This window comes from Zonotrichia albicollis, chromosome 18 (assembly GCF_047830755.1).
Source record: "Zonotrichia albicollis isolate bZonAlb1 chromosome 18, bZonAlb1.hap1, whole genome shotgun sequence".
NCBI classification, from domain to species: Eukaryota; Metazoa; Chordata; class Aves; order Passeriformes; family Passerellidae; genus Zonotrichia; species Zonotrichia albicollis.
The window spans coordinates 2,283,945-2,300,412 of NC_133836.1; the positions used below are offsets into that span (position 1 = coordinate 2,283,945).

At 50.0% G+C, this 16,468-nt stretch overlaps 1 protein-coding gene across 2 annotated transcripts; it reads left to right on the plus strand.

Moving 5' to 3' along the window:
* The first annotated feature begins 253 nt into the window (after nt 1–253).
* Nucleotides 254–16,411, plus strand: CDK2AP1 (cyclin dependent kinase 2 associated protein 1). Of its 2 annotated transcripts, none has more exons than XM_074553991.1 (4): nt 254–635; nt 11,918–12,024; nt 12,715–12,841; nt 16,152–16,411. In XM_074553991.1, the coding sequence occupies exons 1-4, from the start codon at nt 428–430 to the stop codon at nt 16,217–16,219; spliced, it is 510 nt and encodes a 169-aa protein (XP_074410092.1). In that variant the 5' UTR covers nt 254–427; the 3' UTR covers nt 16,220–16,411. The 2 variants fall into 2 exon arrangements, with proteins under 2 accessions (XP_074410092.1, XP_005491570.3); XM_005491513.4 differs by lacking the exon at nt 254–635 and adding an exon at nt 2,750–3,062.
* The last annotated feature ends 57 nt before the right edge of the window (nt 16,412–16,468 follow it).

Here is a 16,468-nt window from a genome sequence, read left to right on the forward strand (position 1 = left end):
GGGGGGTGAACGCGGGGTGAACGCCCGGCCTGAGGTGAGGGGGAGGCGGGAAGGCGGCGGCGCGCGGGCCGCCCTGAGGGCCTCGGGGGCTGGCAGGGGCCGCCGCCCGCCCCGCCGCGGGCACGGCCCGGCCAGACCCGCAACTTGTGCCAAAACTTTCCGAAGTTAATTAAAACAGCCCTCCCCCCCCCCCGCGCCACCGCCGGGCTCCGCGCCGCCGCCGCCGCCCGCCCGCCCCGCTGCCTGCCGGCGGTCCCTGAGGGGAGCTCCATTGTCTGTGAGGGGATGGCCGCGCACCCCCGCCGCGCCCCCGCCCGCCGCGCCCCCGCCCTCCGCGCCGCCGTGCGCGGGGCGCCGGGCGGCCGCGGCGGGTGGCTGCCGGCTCTCCCCCAAAGTTTTTGGATCCGCGTCTCCTCATGATGTATGGATGATATATTGCATTGTGGGTGTCAATATAACTGACGGCCATATTTGCCGGTGCTGCTACTGCTGTAAACAACCCAAAGTGTCTGGGAGACACGGAGACGCTTCGCTGAATTTCAGGACGCTTCTCCTCCTCCCGCTGGCCATGTCTCTGGGAATGTCTTACAAGCCCAACTTGAACGCCCACATCCCCGGGACTCCCCTCAACCCGGGTAAGTCCGCGGCGGCAACTGGGTGGCAAGTTTGGGAGGCGAGCGGCGGGTGCCGCACCGGCACCTGGGGGAAGCCCCGGACTCGAGTTTGTGCCCAGTCCGGTATGGCGGGGCAGCGGCTCCGCGCCGCCATTACCCGCGCCCGCCCGCCCGCCGGCCGGCGCCGCCAGCCCCGCTCCGCGCCGCCCCCGCGCCGGGCACCGCGCCCGCCCGGCCCCGCGCCGCCGCCGCCGCCGCCGCTCCGGGGCTCCGGCCGCCGGGTTTCCTCCATGCTCGGCTCCCCGGGGCGGCTGATTGATCTGGATCAGGAATATTCCGGCGGCGCCTCAGCGAGGACCGCTGCTGGCGGGACGCCGCAAGTGCGGCCGCTCGCCCCGCGCCTCGCCTCGCCTCACGCCTCCTCCGGCGGCGGGGCCGCCCCGGGCCGCGCTCCGCGGGCCGGAGGGGAGCCCCGGAGCCCGGAGCTCCGCCGAACGAGGCACCGCCGGCGCCTCGGGGCCACCCTCGGTCAGCGCTGCCCCGTCGGAGTCTCCGCCGCATCCCGAGCGGAGGAGCCGCTCCGCTCGCCGGAGACTTTTTGGGGATGGGGGGGCGCGCAGGGATTGCACTATTTCTTAAAAAACTCCTGCTTAAAAATCACTCCTCATCCATGGATTTGTGCAGGAGTCCTTCCAACTTTCCTCTTTAAAAAGTTTCCTTGACAGCGTTAACTTTTTGCCTTTTTTTTTTCCTTCTTTTTTAAACTACTTTCCCCCGTTTTTCTCTCCCCGATTTCCGAGGGCATCAGCCGGCGGGTTTTTGCCGGTGCTGCGGTGCTGCCGTACATGGGGTCTCCGTGTGTGAGTCGGTGCAGCCTGAACAAAGCCGCAGCAGCAATTGCTTCGCTGTGGGATATTTGGAAGGGATCTCGCTAATCTGTGCTCGTCGGCTCCAATTAAACAGCACCAAAATGGAGAAGTTGGTTCTGACTTAAAAAAATTCGTATTCGTCTCCCATCCCCGCAGCCCAGGCTGCAGGACTGGCATCAGACAGCCACAAATCCGGCTGATTTTTTATTTTTTCCCTGAGAAAAAGTTTTGGAGTTGGGTTTAGGAGGGAGTGAAATGTGCCTGGGTGATTTTTACAGCACCGTTAGCGGTTGTGATCCTGGGAAGCTGAGGAGCGAAAGAGATCTCCGGGATGCATCCCTGCTCTAGCTACCGGGAGAGCAGCAATCATATTTTACTGCAAGGACTCGTCACCAGCTGGTGGATGAGCCGAGGTGGCGGTGCCACCGCGATCCTGCATGGGGCTGAGCTCGGTGGGGCTGCGAGGGTGCAAAGGCTCGGGGAGCCGGGCTCGTGTGTGGGGAGCACCGCGGGGCTCGAATGCTCTGCGGAAGGGTCAGGGAGCAGGGGATGTGCCGAGGGTTTGTGACAAAAAGCAGAAGTGTCACCGGAGGGAGGGAAAAAAAAATTTAATAAAAAAGAAACAAAACAAAGCCCAGCAAAGGGAAACCGTTCTCCTGCCGGCTCCCACGAGAACCTGTGCCTTGCTCTCCGGAACAGCCGTAAAATTGCAGGGAAAACAAAGGTGGTATTTTGCGATGGTGGGTGAGGGGTGGGGATTAGGTCATGCAGTGGAGGGGATCCGAGTCTGGCTGCTCTGCGAGCAGGGACCGCAAAATCCCGGCTCAGACACGCCGCGCACAATGCGAGCCGAGCGGTGAAGTTTCTGTCTCCAGCCCTCTCGCTGCCGTGTCTGCGCTTCACAACGCTCCGGCTGCGATCAGGGCTTTGGATTCTTTCATGCAGTTTTATCTTCCCCTTCTCTCCCACCCTCCTTTTCCCCTTGTATCGGCAAGTTAGCAGCAGTTTGCTGTCATGCTGGAACTATTCTTGTCTAAGTTGTCCTCTCTTCTGAGTTCGGATCATCCTCAACACCCCCAGAATCTTTTCAATGAAAGAACGTCCTCCTCTGAATCCAAAATGGGCTCTCTCTTCCCTCCCTGTCTTCTGCCATTATCCTCACGCACCAGCTCTTCCTCTAGCTAGTGGTATTGCCAGCACCGTGGCCTAAGGCCAAGGGACTTAGACAAAGCAGTCCTTGCAGTTGCACATATCGCATTCAGAGTGATACGACTGCAAATGGCCCCCTCCTTTCTGGAGCTTAATTCTGATTTGGAGGAGATTGCTTCTCTATTGTGCCTAAATTAAATGCCCCCCAGCCAGGAGGATAAATCCTGGGTTTGCTTCCAAAACTGGGGTGAAGGACCCCCACCCCCCACCCCCCCACCGTCCTGCAGAGGAGAGGAAAACAGGAAATCTGTCCCTTTTGGCCTGAAATCAGCCCTGCAGAAACCTCTCTATATGAATGCTGAATATTTTGGTCTCGGCCGACGGAGGGCTCTGGGCAGCTGTGGATCTCACAGGGATTTTCCTCTGGGAGGTAATGCTGCTTCCCTGCAGTGCAGGGCTTCTGGTGCAGGAGTATTTGGGAAGGCAGTGTCGACTCAGCTCTTGGAGCCGCGTCCTTGCTGCAGAGCAAACTCCTCTCAAGTTGAGGCTCAGAGTAGCCACTCTGCAAAATTATACTTACACTGCACATCAGTTTAAGATGAAGCAGTTGTGGTTGGTGGGTGCCTGGGCTCTGTTCTTGCATGGGAGCATGCTTTGGGAATCCAGTCCTGGACTGAAGTCCAGAGGGAGAGGAGCTGGATGTGGGGGAGGAAATACGGGGAGGAAACCTCTGTGGGTTGTCGGCAGATCTGGGGATGACTGCGGGTGAGGAAAATGCAGCTGCTCCACAAGTGACTCAGGATGCTGGAAGCATCTGGGTGCTGACTCCTCTGCCTTACACCAGGCTGAGGGAAGGAGAATGTGTTGTCACAGCAGAATTCAGCGCCTGCTCCTCTTCCCCGCTGCCCAGGTCAGTGCTGACACTTGGCCCAGGGTGGCTGCAGTCAGGCTTGCAGTGTTTTATCCAAATTTTTTCTGAAGTTACCTTCCTGGAGGTCCTGTGCTCAGGGAATTGTGTTCCTGCATGTAGTACCCCAAGCTTTCAATTCCAAGCTGCCTGTGCTTGGGGAGCCCCATTATCTCCTGCCTGGGCTGTAAATGAGATCTATTGGGGACCTGCAGTGGCTCTACCTGCCCAGCCTCACCTGACCCTGCAGTGTCCCAGGGGAGCCTCTGTTACCTTTTGTAACAACCATGTTTTGATTTGTTTGTCTTCTCTTGCTTATCCTACTGATTCCTGGGAAGTGCTGTTTCCTCCTCATCTGTCTTGTGTTTCATATTGTTTGACTATTTCTCTGTAAGGGACCAGCTGCTGAGCTGAGGTGAAGTAGAGCATCTCCATTGACTTAAGCTGAACTTGACACTTACACCAGCTGTGAATAGGTCTGTAGTTTGTTTTTCGCCATGTTTTCATGTGTTTTCTGGCTCAGTGGATATTCACCAGCATTCCTATTTTGTTTAGACTAAGCACAGGTCAGAGTAAATGTGTTTCAAGATACAGAAGCTAGCAGAGACAGCTTGGGATTTTCCTTTACTTTCATTCTCATTCCTGCAGAAATGTCAGGTTTTGAGACAAAGTCCCGTTAGTGTAAAAAGGTTAAAAGCTGTCATCTGTAGGGTCTGGAAACACCAATTGCAGCTGACAGTGACAAGGGAAGGAGCTGTGTCTTGGCTCCACATGAACAAGTCGTGGCCTTGTACAACAAGTGCTGCTGGAGCTGAGGACCAAAGGGGCTCCCAGTGCACCTGCCAAACCTTGCAGCAACCACAAGTTTCTTGTGAAAAGTGCAAATTCTCACTGGGAGGTGAAATGAGAAGCATTTCCCTGTCTGGGGCTGTAGCTGGCAGCTGGAGAGACCAGTTCCACTCAGTCCTGAGAAAGGATACCAGCACACGAGGCCGGCCCTTCTGTTCTCAGCACTGCACTGCAGACTTGCTGGAGCACATGGCTTGCTTGTCGCCCTTTACAGAGACAGCTTCTGTTTGATATTGTTGACCATATTGAGAGGTTGTTTTTGGAGTGGGAGTACTGGAAAGAATACTCTTTGTAGGCAGAACAGAGAGCAAAGTGTTTGTGCCTTAGCAGGGGGGATAATTTCTAGGAAATATGCTGCCCTCTCCAATTCAGACTGAAATCTGCTGGATCCCTGATCTCTTGAAATCCGTGTGAAGTTAAGCATGATGCAAAAAGAAGCTCTCTAAACATGTTTCAGAATTAGCAGTTTTAAAGCGGACTTGTTTGGGCATTTAGAAAACGGGCATTTTTGGCTTTGCCTCCCTGAGTGTTTTGTTGAGAGCAGTTTGCACAGTGTGGTTTTCAGTCAGCCAATCTCCACGGTCCCCACCCAGCACCTTGGTTTGCTGCAGACTGGTTTGGGTTCAGGCTGACTGGATTCCTGCTGGATAAAAGTGGCCCAGAAGCTCTGCTCCAGTTGTGCCACACGGATGCTCCATCCCTTGCAAGGGGAACACAGGGATCCAAGCCAAGGATGGCACAGCTTTGAACCATGCCCTCCCAGTCTGGGGGATCAGACTCAAATCTAACCTTAAGTCATACCCCCTTAGGCCAACTACATGTGGTGTGCACATACCAAATGCTTTAATCTCTTGATCTGTTCCTTGTGGTGCCAAATAACTTGCTGGTGTAGGAATAGCTTAAGCAAGAAAAGAAGAATGGTGGGGAGTCGAGGGACTGGCTTTAGTTTTCCTGATAAAGAAAGAGACAGGAGGGCAGGAAGAGCAGACATAAACCATGACCGTTATCCACATGGAAAGATTAAATAGCACAAGAGTAGCAGAGGAAAGGCCCAGAGTGTGACAGATCAAAAGAGCAAGGCCTCTGGCTGTTAGGATAAAGAATGTCCTACTTCTTGAGAACATATTTATGTGTCTGCGCACTGCGTTTTTTTAAAAGGAAATAGTTTTATTCAAAGAAAGGTCTGTTCCTTCCACAAGGGCTGTTCAAGAGAGAAATAGTGGGTGAAAATATAATTTTTATAGCTAGTGCTATAAGGAATGGTTTGTGCAAATGAGAACAGGGTCCATTATTTTAAATTTAAAAAGTTATGGGGAGGTTGGGGGGAGTGGGGGCTCTGTTTGAGCTCTGGGTTGGCAGCTGCTGTTAGAATTCAGTGTGTGGCTTGGCTGTGCATGGATCCACTTGTGTAGACATGCATGTGGTGTCCCATGGATGGCAAGGAGCTCTTGTTGAACTCAAACCAAAGAGTATAGAGGGCTAAGGAGTAAAATATTCCTGTAGCCAGCCAAAACACTGCAGCTGTGTTCAGCACTGCAGAAATAGCTGTGCTGGGTGAAGCTGTTACCTCTCCCCTGGTGCTCCAGGATGCCTCACGGTGAGTGTTGGCAAAGCAGCTTCAGGAGCATTTCTCATGAGTTTTCTTGCAAAGTTTAGGACAGAAGAATTTGTATCCTCTCAGTACCAGCCTCGTTAAGGTAGCCCTTATGGTCAGGACTCCATGAGGAGATCCTGCAGGCTGTGCCAGAGACAACGACCTCCAGCACTGGGCCCTGGAGCTGTGGTGACCACGAGCCACTGAAATGGCAACAGCCCTGATGGTTCAAACAGCCTCAGCTTGAGGGTTTGTGAAACAGAGGGAGAACTGTTGAGATTCCACTGACTGCACCACGTACATGGATAAAATCCAGGCTGCAGGTATCTCCTCTACATGCTCCTGTGTTCACATGTGGAAAAAGTGGTTTTATAGAGCCTTACAAAGGACAGGGCAGAAGAGAAGCACACATGCAGGGGGTTGGGAAGCACACATCCATGGGATTGGGAAGCACACATCCATGGGATTGGGAAGCACACATCCATGGGATTGGGAAGCACACATGCATGGGATTGGGAAGCACACATGCATGGGGTTGGGAAGCACACATGCAGTGGGATTGGGAAGCACACATCCATGGGATTGGGAAGCACACATGCAGGGGGATTGGGAAGCACACATCCATGGGATTGGGAAGCACACATGCATGGGGTTGGGAAGCACACATCCATGGGGTTGGGAAGCACACATGCATGGGGTTGGGAAGCACACATCCATGGGATTGGGAAGCACACATGCAGGGGGATTGGGAAGCACACATGCATGGGACTGGGAAGCACACATCCATGGGATTGGGAAGCACAGATCCAGTGGGATTGGCCCTTGGCTTCTCTAAGTCAGTCCTACACGAGTAACTCCGTGAGTTGTGTGGCTGTTCCTGGTTTTCCTTTGCTGCCTGTGGAACAGGGGTAGCAGAGCTGTGTGGATGCTTTGGCATCTGCAGAGTGGATCAGGTGAGTGCGCCCAAGTGTTCCTGCTCCTGCTGCTTCTTTCAGGGTGCTCAGCAAGCTGCCTTCCCTGTTATTTTTCCAGCAAGCAGCAGTAATAGAATTAAGAATTAAAACTTGAAGCAGCAAATTGGTCATCATTGCTCAGGCTTGGAGCTGAAGGGATCCCTACAAACCTGTCAGGAATTAATGAGAAGGTTCCTGGTCAGCAGGAGTTTAGGCAAACAAAGATTGATTTGAGATCCTTTGTCTCTCAGGGTGTTAATTTGGGCTGAGAGAGACTGCTGGAAGGAAGAGATTTTGATACTAAAATCTCGTTTCTGTTTGCTGTACCCCCCATAATTAATAAAGATTAATATCAATTAACAAGAAAATCACTATATTTTTGTGGGGAAAAATGCTTGTGGCAGTCTTCTGCTGGAATACAGAAATAAAAGACATTGTTTGCTCTAGAATAAGTGGGGATCTACAAGGTTTTGTGTACATTTAATTGGGAAAGTGAGGGGAGGAAAGTGTGTGTATTAATTTAGGTTTTAAACAGCAGCAAGCACTAAGACAGTTTGGGATGTGATACAGGGTGCCACTGAAATTCAGCACCAAGCACGCTCCCTTTCCATTCTGTCAGTTCTTAACTGTCTCCATTGTCATTTTAACGTTGGAGAGAGCAAGCCTCAATTTAGATCCCCCCTCCTTTTTCTCTCTAGTGAATACCTAATCATCACACCGATTTTTGACTGGGTATTGACTGTGAGACTTCCTGGCCTAATTTCTAACTATAATAGCAATATCTGGTAGGTTTTTTTTTTATTTTTTTAAATCCGAGATACACAGACTGCTCAGACATGCAGATGAATTTTGGGTTAATTGAGTAATAGTCATGCAAGACCCAGGGCTTCTCCCTGAGATTAACATACAAAGTGATAGGTCAAAAATCTTGTTGCCCTGTGAGATACTAATACCCCCCACCCCCCCAATTAATTTCATTTTCATGATCGCATAATTTAAAATTGAGGTGAAACCAAGGATTTTTCCTTTTTTCCCCCCTCCAGCCGAGTTTGACTGGCACAACTTCTGCCATGGCTGCATGGAGGCTGGTACCGCGGCCAAGCCAAATCCTTTCCTTTGTTCTCCGGGCCTGCTGCTGCTGCTGATAAAGTGGTCGGCGCATGGCATTATGTCTTATTACATTTTTGATGCAGACTGCAAAGAAACGGGTAAACTCACCATGGTTACCAGGCTCTGTCACTTGGCAGGGCCCGGCGCTCTCAGATGGCCTCTAGTGTCTGCAGCGCGCTCTGCAGCGCCCCGGCCGCGCCGCTGCTGTGTGCGTCCCTGCTCTGAGCATCCCTGTGTGCGTCCCTGCTCTGAGCATCCCTGTGTGCGTCCCTCCTGTGTCATCCCTCCTGTGTGCATCCCTGTGTGCGTCCCTGCTCTGAGCATCCCTGTGTGCGTCCCTGTGTGTGCGTCCCTGCTCTGAGCATCCCTGTGTGCATCCCTCCTGTGTGCATCCCTGTGTGCATCCCTGTGTGCGTCCCTGCTCTGAGCATCCCTGTGTGCGTCCCTGTGTGTGCGTCCCTGCTCTGAGCATCCCTGTGTGCATCCCTCCTGTGTGCATCCCTGTGTGCATCCCTGTGTGCGTCCCTGCTCTGAGCATCCCTGAGTGTGCGTCCCTGTGTGTGCATCCCTCTGAGCATCCCTGTGTGTCCGTCCCTGCTCTGAGCATCCCTGTGTGTGCGTCCCTGTGTGTGCATCCCTCTGAGCATCCCTGTGTGTGCGTCCCTGCTCTGAGCATCCCTGTGTGCGTCCCTCCTGTGTGCATCCCTGTGTGTGCATCCCTGTGTGTGCATCCCTGTGTGCATCCCTGTGTGTGCATCCCTGTGTGTGCATCCCTGTGTGTGCATCCCTGTGTGCATCCCTGCTCTGAGCATCCCTGTGTGTGCATCCCTCTGAGCATCCCTGTGTGTGCGTCCCTGCTCTGAGCATCCCTGTGTGCATCCCTCCTGTGTGCATCCCTGTGTGCGTCCCTGCTCTGAGCATCCGTGTGTGTGCATCCCTGTGTGTGCGTCCCTGCTCTGAGCATCCGTGTGTGTGCATCCCTGTGTGCGTCCCTGCTCTGAGCATCCCTGTGTGCGTCCCTGCTCTGAGCATCCCTGTGTGCATCCCTGTGTGCGTCCCTGTGTGCATCCCTCCTGTGTGCATCCCTGTGTGTGCATCCCTGCTCTGTGCATCCCTGTGTGCATCCCTGTGTGCATCCCTGCTCTGTGCATCCCTGTGTGCATCCCTCTGTGTCATCCCTCCTGTGTGCATCCCTGTGTGCGTCTCTGCTCTGAGCATCCCTGTGTCATCCCTCTGTGCATCCCTCTGAGCATCCCTGTGTCATCCCTCCTGTGCATCCCTCTGAGCATCCCTGTGTGCATCCCTGTGTGTGCATCCCTGTGTGCATCCCTGTGTGTGCATCCCTGTGTGCATCCCTGTGTGCATCCCTCTGAGCATCCCTGTGTCATCCCTGTGTGCATCCCTGTGTGTGCATCCCTCCCCTGTGCATCCCTCCTTGCTCCCCTTTGTCCCTCAGTGTCACCCAGCCACAGCTGGGATCAAGCCCCCGTGCTGTTTTCCACGCCTGGGAACCTTTTTTCAGTCAGCCAACTCTGTGGTTTGTGTTGGAGAGTTTGTGTGTCCTATCTTGGTGTTCCCCACGGTGTTATCTCCTGCAGAGCGAGTGTGTGTCACTGCTAAAACTGACAGAATGTGAAACAATCTCTGAATTGTGTGTGCTGTGATAGCACAGAATGTGCTGAGATGGAAGGGACCCATCAGCCAGGACACCCTGAGACTCACAGCATGTGCCTGAGAGCATTTTCCAAATGTTTCCCAAACCAGGCTTAGTGCTGTGACCCCTGTTCCAATGCCCACCATCTCCTGATATATATCTTTAACCAATATGTTTTTATGGACCCATATGGGATCAGTAAGTTGCTCTGAGTTTTTCATGGGCTGCAGCTCAGTTTTGCTCGGTGTTCTTGTTTGCCTGGCCCTGAGAGTCCCTGCCTTGTCCACATCCAGTTTGGAGCTCCCAGCTCCTGGATGTGACTGCTTGCAACAACAGTTCAGAGACAAGTCTTTGCAGGATGGCTCTTTTGTTTTATTGTACGTGAGGAAAAATCACTTAAGCCTTTCTCTGCTTAATTGAGGTAATTAAACCTTCTTACCTTGCAGCACAAGGGGCTCATTAATGTGTTTGAAGCATTTTGAAGTCCTTGGAAAAGAGATGCGGTTTGCTGTTGTGTCATGTTTGGTAATTGTTGAAATTCAGTCATCTGGACTTGAAGTACTGAGTTTCACATGGAGAGATCTTACACTTGTGCATGTATTTTGAGGTGATAATGTGAAGAACTAATTGAGAGAGTGGCTGACAACTGTGCTGTTCCTACAGTGCCCTACTCTATGGCTGTGTTGTTTTTTGGGGGGTTTACTATGCTTAAGCAAAATTAGCTCCATGTGAACCCTCAGTGATGAAACTGCAGGTTGTAATGACATAGAATTTAGCAGCTTTGTTAAAGACAAAGAGAAACTTTGTGACCTAGTGACCAGCCCAGTTTGCCTTTTTGGGATTTCACATCTGGTTAACTAGTAAAAATTAAGACCATGCTCTCTTCTTGTAATGAGTGATATCCTGTGATAACTCTGAACTGGAAAGAGACTTCCCATCTGAGGACAAGAGTCTGTTCCACTATGTTCAGCAGAGCTTTTTACAGAGTAACTGCTGGCCCTTTATTTTTGTAGAGAGGGGAAAATAGGAATGAAGTAATTTGCAACTTTAAAACAAAGCCAGAGATTTACATAGTTCTGAGCCCCAGTGACTTTTAGCATCAGTTTAATTTAGATTTAAATGAAGGCTGGTAAATGAGATCTGTTCCTCATCTGAAAGACAGTTGGGAATTTTCAGCAAAGGAGTTTGTAGGGGGAGATATTTGCAGACAGCAGGCAGTCTGTGTCTGTGCCCACAGGCAAAGGCAGCAGCAGCCATGGCTGCAAGGGCACTTGGGCTGCAAGAGTGAAGTTCAGTGCTGTGGTGCTCCCTTGATCCCAAGGGCAAAACCAGCTGGTTTTTAGCACACTTGTGAAGTGGGCAGTATAATTAAACCCCTTAAAAAAAATCAAACTGTTGTTTCTCAAACTTAAATTCTTACCATTGCAGGACAAGGGGGAGAAAGTGTTGTGATTGCTCATTTCTGGAGCAGTTTGTCAGTGATGACATTAGAGTCTGTTTCTGCAGCTCCTAACTGACTCAAAACTCATTAGATGTGAATATAATCTTTTATAACTTTAGAAAAAGTAACCATTACACAAAGTGATGTTATTTTCCCTTTGATCTACTTATACAGCACAAGTTGACTGGCTAAAAATGTTTGATATCACACAAAGAGGAATAATGGTAGCACTCCTCGCCTCCCATGTCACACAATGAGCAGCAGATCTGATGTACCACAACTGACTGTTCCCCAGGAATAGTTTTGGCATTGGCTGAAAATAGCACTGAGGGTAACTTGCTTTGACCATGTGATGACACTTTGAGTTGCAAAATTACTTTCAGATAACTTGCACTGAAAAAGTAAAAATAGCCTGGCACATTAGACTCATCTGTGTGGAATGTATATATGCAAAAATAGGGCTCCTTAATACTTGCAGTTTGTCTAGGCTGAACAACCTGTCATGCTGCACTCTGCTTCACTTTTAGGCAAACAATTTGCACTGATAATGCTGCAGGCTGTGCTGCTTCCAAGTGTTCATCAAACATGAGAGAAGCATTAATTCAGCCATTCTCTTCCTAGCAGTGCCACTCAGAAATGTCATTAGTGATCTCAGGCAAAGGCGAGAGGTCACAGCTTTAGGAAGAAGTGATTAAAATGTGTCCCAGTGTAGCAGACTAATTAATCTTTAGGTAATAACAGGTTTTTGGGGTTTTTTTCTCTCTTTTCTCTCTGCAGCTGGGGGTGTTCACTCTCCCTCCACAAGCATGGCAACATCAGCACAGTACAGACAGCTCATCAACGACTACGGCCCCCCATCCCTAGGCTACACACAAGGGATGCAGGTACAGCTCTGCTGCTTTTCCTTTCATCACATCTCTGACCCTGCCTTTGCACGGTGGCAGGGATTGTGGCCTGTAACCTGAGGTGCTCCTCCCTCCCTGCAAGGCCTGAAATCAAACCCAAATGGCAGACTGCTTCCTTGCACATGTCTGGGGATCAAATTAGGCTAAGCTGAGTGCTGAGTGAGGTTGGTTCCTAATTAACTGCTAGTCCTGTCCTGTCTGAGTCAGAGGAATGTCTTGAATTATGTTCTGTAAGGGCACTTATGTGTTTTAAAGTTATTTGTTAAAAGCTCAATATTTCTGTTCAGTTTTATCTTCTCAATCTCCCCACCTGGTGAATTTCTCCACAAAATACACCCTGAAACACTGAAAAACCAGAAACAGGGTTAAGTAAGCAGTTCCAGGTTTGCTGGTTTTGCAGGACTGTTTTAACGTTGCTTCACCCAAAGTCCAAGGCTTGCAGCTGCATCCTCACAGTTGATCCCAATTTTTGAAGGGCACACAGCATTGTGTCCAACTGTAGCAGCAATTAAAAAAAAATAATGTTTATTTAAGAATCCTGAAATTTTGTTCTTTTAAAAAGTGATTTCCAGGGCAATTTCTCGTCTTCCATAAACTTCCACTTGCTGTTTCTTGCAATTGTTTTGTTTTTACAGTATTTGACTGAGATTAATCTACTTTCAACTGCAGGGCACCAGCAGCAGTCAAGTACCACAGAGCAAATATGCAGAACTTCTAGCTATCATAGAAGAATTAGGAAAAGAGATTAGACCTACGTATGCTGGGAGTAAAAGTGCCATGGAGAGGCTAAAAAGAGGTAACTTTTGAACTTCTTTTAAAAAATAATCATTTCCCATCCACTTGTGCACCGTCAGCTTGTATACAGCTTAATGACAACTGTTTCCTTTGAAAAGAGACAACTTGAGCTCCTGCTGGAAGTGGGAGTATTAGCCAGCAACTGAAACCTTGGGATGCTCTGTCTGAGCAGAATTTGATAGATAAACCATGACAAAAAGTGTCTTATGCATACAGGGAGTTTCAGTTAACAATAATTCAAAATCAAATTCAAATAATTTGTATTGTAGAACGTTTTATGGATACATTCTTTCAGGCTCCTGTGATTTTCTTGTCCTTTCAATTCCTTTTTCTCCCCACTCCCCAAAATCCACAGCCAAGCCCTGTTTGCATCTCATACACATCTCCCATCTGCTTGGCCCAGGAATCTTCACTGAAGTGCATTTTCCTAAAGAAAAACAGCACTGTGGTGGTTCTCACTGAGGCTGGAGGAGAAAAGAACTGCAAAAAAAAACCCCCAGAAAGGTGTTAGGGGAGGCTGTTCAGGCTGAGATGTCAAACATGAGCAGAGCTCTGTGCAGAGGAGAGTGGGGCTGCTTAGGCTCTGTCACCTCCTGTCAAGTGCATGTCATTAAAAGTCCACTAGAAAGGGACAGAGCAGCTTTTAGGGCTGGCTGATGAGTGTCTCCAGCTTTGCTTTGTCAGCTAAAAGGGGTAATAAAGCCCTTTCCTTGGAGTGTAAAAGAAACCCCTGCATGTCCCAGCGCTGACATCAGCCTGGCATTGTCCTCTGCAGGGACAGTTCTGAAGGAGCAGACGTGGGACATTCCTCTGCTCCAGCTCCTGAAATGACCCTGAAGGGCACAGACAGCATTTGTACTGGCAGTTCTCTCCTTCTCTAGCATGACAGGCTCACTTTTCCTCCCTTCCTGTGGTCCTTGTGATGAGATTGGCTCATGCATTCAATGGGAATGTTATTGTAACAGACTAAGTTCAGCACCTTGCAAATCCCCCTTACACTTACCCCGGACTACAAAGCTTTATTTAAGGCTCAGCCATTATGGAAGAGCAATATATCTGCCATGACATGCAATAAAATGACTAGTAGCTGTTCTGGGAAAGGATGCAATAAAGTCTGCTGATGAGTGGTAAGTGGAATCTGGCCCAGCTAAAATCAATGTTGCTGGAGTCTTTCTTTATTGCATTGCCTGAGTCAGTATTAATAGATCATGAATGGCAACAGGCTAATGGGGACAGCTTGAGAGAGGCTGAGAGAGATGCAGATGTGCTCTGGGCTGGATGGTTTAGTTCAGTGAGGAAAAAGTTGCTTTGCTGCCTCCTGCAACAAGGTAGGTTTAAGATTCAGTGCTGCCACTGTGACTCGCCAGTGTTTTGTTGCACAAAATCCTGAATAAATACTTTTTGCTGCCACCTTTTGGCCACAAAGGTACCTCTCTTTCCATTTTGGGAGCCTGCTGGCTGAAGGAGCATGTGCAAGTGTGAGAGCAGAATGATTGACGGTAACATGTGACTGCTGCCTCCGTGGCCATGGAGTTATCCCTGAATAAAGTCCCTGTCCCCAGCTCTGCCTGCTCTGAGCACTACTGACCTCTAAAACTGGCCCCATTCCCAGTGTTCTACATTATTCAGAGTAGTTCTGCTGCATGAACTGGGCATGCTGCCACCAGATCCAGGTCTAACACACTGCTCTGAGTTCATGTTTCTGCATCCCACAGCTGCAGCTTTCCCCCTCTGGGCAGCTGAACCCTGTGCCAAGCCTTGCACTCCCCAGGTCAGCAGGCAGCTGCTGTCATCTGGGCTAGGAGCCTTCTAGAAACAGAAACCTTTATCTCTAGAGATCAACCCCCTTCTGTTGCCTTACTGCCCTTCCTCTGCCTGGTTAAGGAGCGTGATGAGCAGAGAAATCACCTTCTGTCTTGCCTGGTCAGCAAAATAAAAACCTTTGTTGTAGGGAAATCTGTCCACCTCTCATTTTCACACCTCTCTCAAGCTCTGTTCTTCCAGCAGCTCTGTGAGCATCAATCCACATTTAGTTCCAGGATTATGAACCAGAGTCCAGACTGCTGGAACTCAAGGCAACAGGACTTGTAGAGGAAAATTCCACATTACGTCCATCAGATGAGAGCAGCATGTGATGATTTACACTGGGAGCTGAGCCAGTGTTAGGGGGTAACTTTGTGCACACACCATAAAAAAAAATCTCTTATTTTTACACGGGAGACACAACTTGTCTTTAACAGTACTATGATGGCTTGGATTTTGATGTATCCTCCCAGAGAACTATCCCAAGGCATTAAGAGCTTGCTAAAATGACTCCCCCAGTAACTTAGTAATTTGTTTCACTTCACTGGCAAAATAACTCACTGGTAGGTAAGATTTTTTTTCCCCCTTAAATCTTTGATTTTAAGGAGGCCCACACTGCACATTGAGATCTACCTGCCACTGCAGACTTACAAATCTGACTGTTTCTGATGCCTGGTTTAGTCCCTTCCCAGTTTACAATGCAAGTTTGGGAAGGCAGATTTGTTCAGTGGCGCTTTGGGGAGCCAGGGCTGTCCCCTCTGCTGGGGCCTGCTGTGGTAGCCTTGGCAGCTGGGCACAGAAACACATCTGTCCGGTTTTCGGCTGTTTGGAGGGCCTGGAAAGGCCCGGGGTGGCCTTGGGGCAGCCGGCGTATCAAAGGACCAGAAGAGGCTTCAGTTCTTTTCTCGGTCTCGGTGTTTATTAATTGTTTATCTAAAAGATTTTCTCTCGGCCCGACAGAGCTCTGCTCAGCAGCCAGCCATGAGCACACTCCCTGCCCTCCGGACAGTCACCTATCTTTATACCCAAAGTTACGTGTACAATATTTATCATTTTTCCCCAATACCTTTCACCCTTATTGCCCAGTGCACTTTCAGTAATGACCAATCCCAAAGTGCCACCATCACCACAGAAGATGGAGGAGAAGAAGAAGAAGAAGGAGAAGGACAGGACACGCCCCAATTCCTCCATCTTACTTCTCTAAACCCCCCTGTACAGAAATCCTAAACCCTGTGTCTCACTCTCTAATTAACTCATCCCTTCACCATTCACCCCGGTGAAACCCTCCTATCCTCATACAGGTGTCGTCTCCTGTGTGGGATCAAAGTCCAGCCACCAGACACTTCTGGAACATTCCAGGACTCCCGAGCCCCCCAAGGGTGGTCTCGGTGGCACCTCAGTGCTGAGGTGCTGAGATCCCACACACATCAGCCTTTCTGTGCACTGCCTGAGTGGGGGGATTTAAACCACTTTGGATGGGATGATTTCAACCAGCAACTCTCTTGCAGGCATTATCCACGCCAGAGGATTGGTGCGGGAGTGCCTGGCCGAGACGGAGCGGAACGCCAGGTCCTAGCCCAGCTGCAGGGCCAGGCTCTCCTCCTCCCCGGGAAGAAAAAGTAACACTTCTTCTTTTTGACTCTGGAAACATTCACACAAACTCCTTTATTTTGAATGTTTTACCGTTCTTGTTTTGCCCTTGCAAAAATGTACAGTTAAAGAATGGGGGAAAAAAAAAAAAAAAACAACCCAAGGATTTTTCACCTTACTGAGGGTTTGCATTTTCTAAAGACATTAAAACTCCCTAAAATGTTTCTAAAACATG